This window comes from Balaenoptera musculus, chromosome 12 (assembly GCF_009873245.2).
Source record: "Balaenoptera musculus isolate JJ_BM4_2016_0621 chromosome 12, mBalMus1.pri.v3, whole genome shotgun sequence".
NCBI classification, from domain to species: Eukaryota; Metazoa; Chordata; class Mammalia; order Artiodactyla; family Balaenopteridae; genus Balaenoptera; species Balaenoptera musculus.
In genome coordinates this window covers 68,929,451-68,942,036 of record NC_045796.1, presented here as the reverse complement: position 1 = coordinate 68,942,036, position 12,586 = coordinate 68,929,451, and the positions used below count along the sequence as shown (strand labels likewise).

Below are 12,586 nucleotides of genomic sequence, written 5' to 3'. Positions count from 1 at the left end.
GTATTAAGTGTTGTAAACACAAAAATGAGTAAAATCCAGCAAAAATGATAAAGTCCAGCAATCAATAATGATGGAATGTAGTATTAACAGTTTATATAAAGTTATTGGGAAGCATTATTCTGGATATTGCCTCTGTCCAACTCTGTTATCACAAAACACTTATCAAGCACCACAAAGCTGAAGAATATTGGTTAAAGGCTGGTAGGATACAAATAAGTTTAAGATTATTGTGGTGTTCTAAAAACCTATAATCTAGTGTGGCAGGTAGTACGGATGGTGTTAAAATTTTAGTCTTGCCAGACCTGGAGTTCAAATTCTGCTACTAGCTTACTGTATGACATTTGACAAGTACTTTTTTGCCTAAGCCCGTTTTCTCTCCTGTAAACTGGGGATAAAATATAGTACCTATTCCTTAGAGTTGTTTCGAGTTTCAAATGAGATAATTCACGTGAAGAACAGTTCGTGGCACATATGTACTTGATAAATAGCCACAATTCTTTCTGTGTGTGAGCGCAGTGCGGGGAGATGAGGAATTTCTATCAACACAGACCTAGCAAAATACACTGTATGTTGCAGAGCTGTTTCACTTTCTCCCTTTGAGACGCAAGCCTCCTCTTTTGCTTTCTTCTCGGTATCAGGCACTGTTTCGTGATCCCAAAGTCCCACAGTATGAAATCAGTAACATTTCCAATGTGCAATTACGGATTTATGGACAACTTTTTATACGTTAAGAGGCCAGTTTCAGTAAGTCACTCCCTTAACTTTTACTCCGATTACCATGGCTAATGAGCAGCGTTTCTCACCCGAGTTAATGAAAAAAAACGTGAGCAACACTTCATCAAATGTAATTTAAGTGTGGACTGGTTTTCTTTCCGACTGCGACGAATGTAACCCCTACCGTGCACTCTGAAATCTTAAAATTAAAAAAAAAACAATAATAATGCTATTATGTTGGGCTTGAAATAAGTACTTCCCCAAGGTCAGTGGCCGAGGGAGTAGGTGTCAGTGGCCGAGGGAGTAGGTGTCAGTGGCCTTGATGCTTCCCGATTCTTTCTCCCTGGTTCCCGCCCCCAACCCCATCCCCATCCCCATCCCCATCCCCAAGATTCAGCCCAGATCTAGCCATCACACCACCGCCTTCAGGGTGAGGTGCGGGCGTGAGGAAGAAGAGTGGGTAGGGGGGTGGGGCAGGTGGAACTGAAACGTAACTTCATTGTTCGCGGGACTGACTCTTCCCGAAATAGCCCGATGGCAGCGCCTGCGCAGTGCGCGCTCTTTGTGCCGGGCTGCAGCAAGCGGGTTGTTTGTGTGTGCCTCTTCCAGGCGGTGGAGGCGGAGCCGGAGGGGCGTGGCCTCCCTGTCGCATTCTGATTGGGCTTTCTCAGAGAGGCGGGCGGGGTAGGGCGGAGCTTCCGATAACAACACTCGGAGCGGAGGCTCAGGCTATTTGTTGCTGCGCCGCCACCGCCCGACCCATGGTATGTTCTTTTCTCGGGCTCTGTTAGCAGCAGCCGCCGCCGCCGCCCTGTGATTTCTGGCCTTACCTCCTCCTTCTACTCTTGCTGAGCCACTTTTCCTCGTAGTGCTATGACCGTCGTTTCTGTCCCACAGCGGGAGCCGCTTGTTCTGGGCCGGCCGCCTTGCGCCCATGGGTTTTTCCGCCCGCGGTTACTTCGGGGCCCTCCCGATGGTTACTGCTCCACCGCTTTTGCCCCGGATCCCGGACCCACGGGGGCTTGCCCCCCACTCTCTTCCTCCCTCACTTCTTAGGGGGAGACTGTCCCTGTCTGACCCCTCATCCCTCGCGCCCGGCACCTCTGCCCAACTGCAGCCTCGCCACGGCGGGGGCACCCCTCGGGCAGCACCAAAGAAGCGGCGAAAGAAGAAGGTGCGGGCCAGCCCGTCGGGGCAGCTTCCCAGCCGCTTCCACCAGTACCAGCAGCACCGGCCGAGCCTGGAGGGCGGGCGGAGCCCCGCGACGGGCCACGGCGGAGCGCAGCAAGTCCCGGACCAGGCCCAGGCCGCCGCCTGGGCCCCGGCTCCTGCGACCGCAGCTCGAACTGAGGAAGCGAGCCCTTTCCCTGGCTCGCTGCCGCCCGCGGCGCCCGGCCAACCCTCGTTCAGTAGAGAGGTAAGGGCCGCAAGTGGGACGGGGGGACCGCTGGCGTGCCGGCCCCTAGACGGCCACAGCCCGGCCGCGAGGTTTGGGGCCCTGCGCTCTGGGGTCGGGAAGGGAGGGGCCGGGTTGAGGGTTGAGGGGCGGTTGTTTACTCGGGAGGGAAGTTTCCGTGACGCCCGCTCTGTTCTTGCTGGTGGGGGGGGGGGGGAGGGGAGGCCAGCGCTGGCGCTGCTGATTGGCTCCGGGGAGCCGGCCAATGAGAGGAGCGGCTGCGCCCCAGCAACAGCCCGGATTTAGAAGGCTGGCGGCGTTCCAGGGGGTTTCGGCGTTCTGGGCGCGGGGTGGGGGTGGGGGGGAGCGGGAGAAGGAAGCGACCCGCTGGAGGCTGACGTCAGCGCGCGCTACGTGCGGAGCGCTTCGGCGCCCATGAAGGAGGCGAGCCGGGCGGGGGTTGGGAGCGCGAGGGCGCGGGCCCGCTGGCGGCTTCCCAGCCGTTGGCAGCGCCAAGACTCGTCGGGACGCGCGTACGGTCTCTCGCCAGCCGGTGTGGGGTTTGCCATGGGGTGGCAGCCGCCCGCTTCCGGTTGGCTTTCTGCTGAGTTGTGAGGTGCCCGGTGTGGGGCGCCGGGCCACCTGGGGCGCTGCTCCTCGCGGGGCAGACCTACTTAGCTGTGCTTTTCAACTTAGAAAGTTGGCAGGAGCGACGTCAGAGCTGTTGCCTCTTTGAAGCGATAAGTTCTCTGGGCTGGTCTATCAGATGAACGGAATTTACTGCGCATCCCCACGGTGTACTGTGCCAGGCTTTCTTAGCGGAAGGTAGTTTTATTGCTTGTGTCCAGAATGATGAAGTTTCCGAAAGAAGAGTTCCCAGTTGAATTGACGATATGCTGCCCAGATGCTATTGGACTAGGATAAAATTGATTAAAACTTAAACGGTATTAAGTGGCTATATAACTTAAAGTAAACTTTGTATCAAAATAAAACATTTTGATTTGAATTTCAAAAACCTTCATAATAATCATAAAAATAAGTTACTGACATTTGTTGAAAGAATATTGGTTTGAGAGATTTGCAGCTTATCTAGCTGTGCTCTTGCAAAAACTTAAATTTGTCCACCGTGATTACTTAAATTTTGTATACGTTCCTTTCAATTCCACGGCTCTTCTGTAATATTAATGATACTGTAAAAGCGAGTTTTTGTACTTGTTTCCTAGTAAGATTCCTTTATTTTCTAGAACGGTATTAAAACCGGGGAGCTCTGTTGTCAGTTACCCTTTTTGACATGGATTATGTTACCTTGTGCTCCGGCTTTCTATTTGTATCCTGGCTTCCCTACCGTATTACAAGTGTTGAAAGGGCAGTGATCGAATAGATAACCCTGTCTTTCCATCTTATGGCTTCCTATAAGGATCACCTGAGTTAGGAAAGTGACTGGAATTAAGGCAGTAAAGTTCTTGAAGCAGTTTTTAAAACAAAGTAGGGGGCAGGCAGAAAGCATTTTCTTCTGACTATGTATTATATGTGTAACTGGACGAGATGATAGAAAGTGGTAAGTATTTTAGTATTTAAATTTCTGAAATTTTGTTTTCACAAGCTGGGGGGGATAATTTTTAATGTGTGTACTTAGTAACCATTATCAAAACACTTCCTCACTTAAAATCAATCTCTGCTAATCAAATTTCTATTCTGACATAATTTTTAAAGTACCTGTCCTAAAGGTAAATAGTGTATTATTAACATAGTTTTTCTTTCTAATCAACCAAAAGCACTTGAAAATTTCTCTTGGAAATATCCTACTGTAAAAACGCTGACCTTTGTTAGGAAGAGGGTTGTCATACATTTTGGAATATGGCTCATTACTCTTTATAGAAAGGTGGACTTGGTTACCTTGGGGTTCTTTGACTTGTTAGAATCAGCACTGGTAACAGTGATGACTCACTATTTTTAGTGGTAAAATTAGATGTGTGCGTATTTGGACTTCCAGGGATAAGTGCAGCAAGCATTTAATCAAGACAGTGAACTAAAGTCCAGGGGAACTTTTTAAAAGAAAATATGTTAGATATATGGTGAGGTTCGTGACTGATTTTTATCATGAGACTGTATTCACTTTATGTTCCTTGTCTTTATAGGTTGTAAAATCAAGATGGGAAAATCGGAGAAAATTGCCATTCCCCCACGGCCAGCTTGTTCATGGTATACACTTGTGGGAACAACCAAAGATAAACAGACAGAAAAAGCAAATATAACTTACCACTAACCAGATCACCTCTGCAAAAAGAAAGGAAATAATAACTTTTGGCAGAATTCTGTTTCATCTGATATAATTCAGAAGCAGGAAAAAAAGCCTTTTAAAAATACTGAGAATATTAAAAATAAGCATTTGAAGAATCTCATTCTAACTGAAGTGAGCCAAAAGGAGAATTATGCTGGGGCAAAGTTTAGTGATCCACCTTCTCTAGTGTTCTTCCAAGCCTCCTAGCCACTGGATGGGAAGCACCATTGAAAATTCCAACCAAAATAGGGAGTTTGATAGCAAGTACACTTAAAAACGCTCCTAAAAGTTCAAACTTAGATCTCAGATTTCAGTATGTATGTAAAACATAGCTTTTCCAAAATCCCTGGACTCTTGAAAAGCAGTGGTACAGAAATGGAAAATTACCTTGTTGCAATATACAAGGGCAAAAGATGAGTTGTAAAAATTTACAAACAGCTTGTATTATATTTTATATTTTGTAAATACTGTATACCATGTATTATGTGTATATTGTTCATACTTGAGAGGTACATTATAGTTTTGTTATGAAAGTATGTATTTTGCCCTGCCCAAATGGTAGGTGTTTTGTATATATACAATGGAGAAATTTAAGTGTGCTAAGGCACCTGAAAGACCGATTTATTTGCACAAGGTACTGAGATTTTTTTCAAGAAACAGCTTGTCAAATCTCAAGGTGAAGATCTCAATGTGAACAGTTTACTAAAATGCACTACTGAAGTTTAAATCTGTGGCACAATCATTGTAAACATGGGGTTTGTTTATGTTTCTCTAAATTGATTTCTGCCTTCTAATCTGGTAATTACTGGAAAAACTCCTATTCTACCATTTTACCAAACTTAATTTCTGGGTTTTGGTTTATATCCATTCATATTTAAAATTTTAATGCCAACAAAATCGGTTGTAATCAAATTTTAAAATAATAATAATTTGGGCCCCCCCCTTTTCAACTAGTCTTGACTCTTTGTGTGTGATTGTTTTTTCATGTTTGAATGTGGTAACTAGGAGATGGATTTTAACTTTCCATTTTAGCTGGCTAAATGTCTATACTAATTGTACATCCTCCCTCTGAAAGCTGGAGAGTCAGTAATTAACACTACTACCTCTAAGGGGAGGAATTCCCATCTCATGAATGGAAATGGTTGTGGGCAAAAGTAAAGCTGATTAGCTTATAGCTTAGAATATGCATTTATTTTTGAGCTTTTCATAAAATACCATTTGACTTACCACATATTTACAATGAAAGAAAATGGCACTTGTTTGATTTGCAAAATTTATACTGATACTGAATGGGATACTTGAATCAAAGCAAATATAATTGATGTTAAAATATTAGATGGAGACTTTGGAATCTCAAGCTTGCTTGAAGTTATGGCAGCATATGTATTTTTACTTTAAAATTCAAACTTCTACTCAATAGTGTATCTATAAAGTCTATTCCAGTAAGAAATTCTAGAACACAATTTTCCCCATATAGTTTTTCATTATATTATACAAGGCCAAAGTTTATGCCAAATAATACAAAGGAAAAAGTAATTGGTAATGAGTAATTGGTCAATATTTAGACATGTGAAAAAGTAAAGGTGTTCAGAGGCTATATATGATCCTATAAGGTAGTATAGATAAGAAAGGTGCTACCATCCTGAGGAAGAAATAAATGAGCCTTAAGTCTCAACTTCTTGTATCTTTTGGTTCACACAAGAAGGGAGGACACTTACCTAACCTTACTTAGAATCACTATTGACTTAATAAGCAATGCCAGGATGGCATGATGACTTGTTATAGCCACCTCAAAATCTGAGAATTTCTAATAGATGTGGTCACTATACAGCTTGTCAACACCCCAACCAATCATTTTTCTTGGCACTGACTGTAACATGCTTCGTTCTTAAATGAATTTAGAGAAAGTTAACTTCATTTACATATAGGTATATATAGATGGATTTTAAAAAAGCACTTAGAGAAACTAAGATACAAGTGCACTCTCGACCTTGTAGAAGATAAGACTTTTTTTTAGCTAAGAGAAGTGTTAACACACTGGTAAAGAGGATGGTTAAATTTTTTAAAGGATGATGTAAGGAAATAGGTAGTATTATAAAGTAATAGATTTTATAGTTTGAAGAGTGGTTGAAAGAGACTACAGATGATATTTAGTGAGAAGGTGTTAAATTTAAAAGTTGAATAGTTTTGGTGTTAAAGTAAAACATTTAGCAGCATGTCTTAGTCCCTTTGGGCTGCTATAACAAAATACTAGACACTAAGTAGCTTATAAACAAATTTATTTCTCAGTTCTGTAGGCTGGGAAGTCCAAGATCAAGGCATCAGTGGATTTGGTGTCTAGTGAGATCCCAGTTTTAGAGGTTCATAGATGGTGTCCTTTTGCTGTGTACGCACATGGCAGAAGGGGTGAGGGAGCTTTCTGGGGCTCCTTTTATAAGGGTTCCTGCCCTCATGTCCTAATCACTTCCCCAAGTCTCTACCTCCTAGTACTGTCACCTCGGGGGTTGGGTTTCAACATAGGAATTCAGATCATAGTGCAGCCCAATTATTCAGCCATTATTTTTCTCCTATTGGAGTGTCTTGAAACATCTCCAATGTTCCTGTAATTTGTGTTGTTTTGTGGGTGTATAGAGCACACTTTGTGTTGGCAGTTACCAGCTCCAGGACTAAACTTTAACTAACGGTCTGGTTAAAAAATTACCATTGCAAAGGGGTGAAAGGTTTGTAACTGTAGTATGTGAGTGGAAAAAATTGTTCCATGCAATGGCACTTCCCTATAAAACAAATACCAGTATGTGGTTTAGTATTTTATACTGAAGTTGCTTTTAGGTGAATTTGTAGAATTTGATACTGAGTTTATTCAGCTCGTACCACTGATGTAGTGAGACTAGAAAGCTGCTTTTATTTGCATTAATCTTGGTGCTAAGTAATTAGTGTCCTTGTAGGAAGATAAAGGGAAAGGAAGGTAATAAAAGACCAAATTACAATATTAACAGATTGACAGGAGCAATCCTTTTCAAACTTAAAGGTGGTTTATAAGTTAAAATACAAATTTTAGGGTGGTTTCTGAATTTAAAGACTAGAATGGGTTAGGCAAGTAATCTACATTTTACCAGGACAAGCATTCAGGTTTTTAGGCAGTACTATGTAATTACCCCTTCCCTTCACAGATTTTAATACAAAGCTAGTACGAATGTGGGACTTGAATGGGATCCAGTCACGCTACACTTGGGGAAAACCATTTGCATTTCTTTTGCGTAGTACATGATTTTAAACTATCTCAAAACTCCCACAGTATTTGCTTTTGTCTTTATCTGCCTTCTTTAAAAGCCCTGACTCAACTTTCGGTGTTGAGAAGGAACAAAACCCAGGCCCCAGGCCCATACTTCTGCCCCTCAGCACTAGGGCCCAGGATGGACCTGGGAAGGAGGGCATGGTGGGCACCCACCCAAGCCAGAGAAGTTAGGATTATGAGGAGCTGTGGGTGTGGTGGGTAAGCTAGACTCCAGTGCCTTGTCCCTCACCTCCCAGCATGTCCTCAAGTAAAAGCATTTAGACGTCAGGGGAAGGTGAGGGCTGTCCTAGCTCAAAGCCACCGACTTCTGCCCTATTCCTGGTTTCTTCCAGAAACGGTGCTTGGGGAGAGAACCATAATTATTAAATGGTTTGAGATTACCAAAAGACGCAGGGCATGTGTTTGTGTGTGGGAGACTGGTTTTGTGATTAAGGAGGACTTCAAGAGGTGGTATAATGAAAGGCAGCTAAATTTTGAGTGGGGATATTAAGCAATCAGTTATAGAAAAGAAGGGAAAGGGTTTGAGGATGCAAAGGAACTTCTATTTGATACTGGCATTTTGTATGAGTCTTCATTCTGGCTCACATAAATGCAAATATCTTCCTTACAAATAGATGGGAAACCTCATTTTAGGAATTAAGACTATAGTTCAAAATTCCCCCAATTGGTAGTCACCAATTTTAGCTTTTTTTTTTTTAATAAATTTATTTTATATATTTTTATTTTTTGGCTGTGTTGGGTCTTTGTTGCTGCATGCGGGCTTTCTCTAGTTGCGGTGAGCGGGAGCTACTCTTCGTTGCAGTGCGCTGGCTTCTCATTGCGGTGGCTTCTCTTGTTGTGGATCACGGGCTCTAGGCACGCGGGCTTCCGTAGTTGTGGCACGTGGGCTCAGTAGTTGTGACAGGCTCTAGAGCGCAGGCTCTGTAGTTGTGGTGCACGGGCTTAGTTGCTCCGTGGCATGTGGGATCTTCCCCGACCAGGACTCGAACCCGTGTCCCCTGCATTGGCAGGCGGATTCTTAACCACTGCGCCACCGGGGAAGCCCAATTTTAGCTTTTTTAAATAACGTGTTGTAAATATTACTACTAATGGGTTGGCCTAGGTGAGTTCTGACATCTCCCAAATCAGTCTTATGATTCCAGCAAACGGCTCATTTATGCACGTTTGATAACACATTTCTGCATATTATAAAAATCCTAACAATGAAACTAATATAGAGTCCCTGTCTTGGATAAAACTGCCTCAACCACCCCTCCCCTCCTTGTTTGAAATATCTGTTCTTTTGTGTCATTTTTGAGCAGCATGTCTACAATTTAGTGTGGCGGGGGATTAAGTGTGAAGTATGTTCAGGAGATAGTTGACCCCTGAACAACACAGGTTCAAACTGAGCAGGTCCACTTACACACAGATTTTTAAAAAATAGTAAATACTACAATACTACATGATCCACAGTTGGTTGAATCGGAGGATGTGGAAACTTGGATAGGGAGGAATCACGGACACAGAGGTCAGACTATAATTTATATGCATATTTTCAACCACAAGGGGTTGGTGCACCCAACCCCTGAGTTGTTCAGGGGTCAGCTGTACAAGGATAATTGGCAGAGCTAAAAGTTAACAGCATAGGTGGGTGAGGAAGAAATGACGGCCATAACTGAAATACAAGCTTACCCTACAAGAAACGTTTTTAGAGGAGGTAAAAACAAAAGTCAAGTCATTGTCTCTTCCAGCAGGTGGCAACTAATGCTGGTGAGGAGGGATTGTATAGTTGGGAATCGGGACACCTATTAGAAGTAGCATTGAGTGGGGCCTTAAAATATTCAGTTGTATCTGACATGCAAAGAAGAATTGAATACATTGTCAGAGATAAAAGTTTTAGCAGTGTTATGAAAAGATGTGGAATACCCAGTAGCTTAAGAGAAGTGCAGGGAAGGAAGATTCACTGTCTTGAATGGTGTATTGGGGTAGTAACATGAAGGGTTTTGAATGTCATGCTGAAGAGTTTCAACTTTATTCTATAAGCACGGCAGAGTCACCAAAGGCTTATGAGCAAGGTAATGAGATTCCTGCTTCAAAAAGAAAACTGGTGGAAATAGAACAGTTTGGAAGGGGAAAGCTTGAGACATGAAAGCCACTTGAGGATATTTCAGTGGTTTAAAAAAGAGCCTTAAAGGACATTATCAGAGGGTATACAGGGGTATGGACTTACTTGGGAGATATTTTGGAGGTAGAATTCAGAATTCAGCAACTGAATGAAGGGTAAGAAAAGAAATTTTAAACTGAGCAATCAGGAAGATAAAACCAGCAATTAGAGAACTCTGGAGGGGGTTGAAATTATAGAGGAAGATAATTTTGATTTGCATGTTGAACTTCAAGATGCATGTAGGATATCCACGTGGAAACACACAGCAAGTAGAAGATAGGTCAGGCCGAGAGGTACAGCTTTGGTAATAGTGCACGGAAGCACTAATTACAACATGAGTATGGAACTGAAATATTCTTCTGTCTTCCTATATTCTTTTTTCCCTCACTGGGTTTAACACCTTTACCAGTACTCTTGACCTCATCCTTTCTGCCTCCTGTGGACCCTCAACTTCATCTGTGATAGTAAATTAGTTGTTGAACTGAAAGTATTTCCTCTCAAAGTGTTAAATGGTGGTTAGTTATTACTGACCTGTAAAAGTCTGTGTTAGTGGACGGTTCTAATGTTAAGTTCTGGATTCAGACAGCAGGGGCCCAGCTGCTGAAAAGGAGGAACAAAGTTTCCTTCCCTTAGTCCAAGTTTTGACACTGGGTAAAACTGATCTTTTAACATTCTATATCTTTTTGTAAATCTCCCCCCTTCTAATGACCATCCCATCATATTGCTGAATACATTATCCTTTATTTAGAGAATGGAAGGCCCCCAAATCCCATGCACTCTATGCAGTTGATATCTGCTTCAGGTTGAGGGAATCAAACATATGTACTTATACTTGGGTATGAAAGGCTGAGAGTCTCATCATCTTCCTCTATATACTTAAAATTCTGAAGGACATTGCAGAATGAAAACACTTAAAAATCACAAGCCTGTTCTTCCAGCCCTGAGCTATCCATAAATCTTTCAAAGACTCCCAGATACAAGTCTCCAAATGGGAAAAAGTGTGTCTGTGCTGAGATGAGATGGTGTAGGAAGCAGGATTGTTGTAGGCACAAATCGTGTAGTTCAGGAGCTACTTGTTTTTGTATCTGAAAGGAAATTTGAGAGTACATTTTATGCAGTGCTATTTATAAAAACTCATAAAAATTAATCTTTGAAAGAAACTTTCTTGAAAATTTTAGATAGGATTCTCTGAAGGGGTGGGGTGGATAAAGTTCTAAGATTAGGGATGATCTATTTTATGGTTGAACTAAACCCTTTTTCTTTATATCTCTTGGATTAGATTGTCTTGAATTAATCTGACAGTTTTCGGATTAAGTTACTTTTCATATCCTTTGCAATTCTCTTGGAGTTCTAAATTAAATATGCTAAAATGTATGAGTAATATTCCTAACACCCAGGAATTGTATTTGCCAAACTTAAACTTGTGAATTACAATTTAAGACTTATAGAAGGTGTTACATTTACTGTGGGTTCACTGTCAAGATCTTAGAATTCATTTTCTAAAGCAGGGTTTAGAGTAATGTTTCCTTAGTGTAGAACTGGTGACACAAATTTAAAGTTCCCTCTGTTAGAGGAATAGTTTATCATAGATGATGTGGCATTAATTACAGTCTCTGAATTAAGTAATGGTAGGAAGGGGAAAAACGGGAGAATTGGCAGAAAGCAACCTACATGGATAATCATGGAAAATCAGATGCACATTTGTCAAAGGAGGCTACAGGTTCTATTCAAGCTCTATTTAATTAGAAGAGATCATGTATCTTGAATGTATAATAGCTTAAAAGACAAAATGACATTCTTAAACAATAACAGTGAAAACACTTCATTTCTCTAGTCATTCATACAATGATAACTTTTATGCATGTGTAAGAAAGGATCCAGGAAAGTTAAGTAATTTTTCCCAGTCTACTACATAAAGTGGCAGGAAAATGTGGTATTTTATATATGATTGTAAAGATAATAGATACTAATCAGACTCCTCCAAAACTGGCCATATATATATATAGCTACTCCTAAATTATTACAGATAGTTCCATTGTTCTAAGATTAGAGATTAACCTGATTAGTTGTCAAAACGGAATTACAAATGTGTTCTTAAAGAGTCTAGAATCTTGAGGAGGGGATGGCAGGTAGAAGACATTTTGATGACTTTTATTTCCAACATGGAAATGTTTGATTTAACTGAACTCAAAACTGCCTCCTAACAGTTAAGACCTTTAAAAACAGTAAGATCTTTATTATTTCACTCTATTTGGCAACATGGAATCAGAGGGCTTTGGTTCTTCCTACCAAAACCTTGGAGAGATCTACAATTTGGGGGATCTTCTTGCTATAATAAGGGCTCTCAACCGTCCCTTCCAACGCTGAAATTGCCCTTACTCTTCAAGTGATCAGACACTAAGGGCTCTTAAATTTTAAAACAAAAGGATTAACATCAAAGATTGGATTACCCTTTTCCATCAGCCTTCCAAGGGTCCTAGTCACTGCATTCAGTCCAGTCTCCTTAACCATTTGTGTCTGTTTCTTAGGTTACTGTAAATCATCTAATGTTTGAAGCCAGATCCTGAATTTCAAAACTAAGAAAACAGAATTATGTTTACAAAAGATATTCAACCAAGATTTTTGATCACTGTTTAGCTACTTGGAATAGCCCACTTATGAACATTCCAATTTTCAAAAATTTACTATATGTTAAATTCAAAATAATTGAGGAAAAGATGGATGGAAATATATGTGATTAAAACAAGCAAAATTTTT

The 12,586-nt window shown here is 41.5% G+C and overlaps 1 protein-coding gene across 1 annotated transcript; it reads left to right on the top strand.

Annotated features, from left to right (window-relative positions):
* The first annotated feature begins 1,415 nt into the window (after positions 1-1,415).
* PNRC1 (proline rich nuclear receptor coactivator 1) lies at positions 1,416-6,338 on the top strand. The gene is given in 8 exon segments (XM_036871930.1): positions 1,416-1,632; positions 1,634-1,732; positions 1,734-1,836; positions 1,839-2,131; positions 4,249-4,404; positions 4,407-4,585; positions 4,587-4,653; positions 4,656-6,338. Coding segments are annotated over 8 exon segments (978 nt in total). The 5' UTR covers positions 1,416-1,587; the 3' UTR covers positions 4,692-6,338.
* The last annotated feature ends 6,248 nt before the right edge of the window (positions 6,339-12,586 follow it).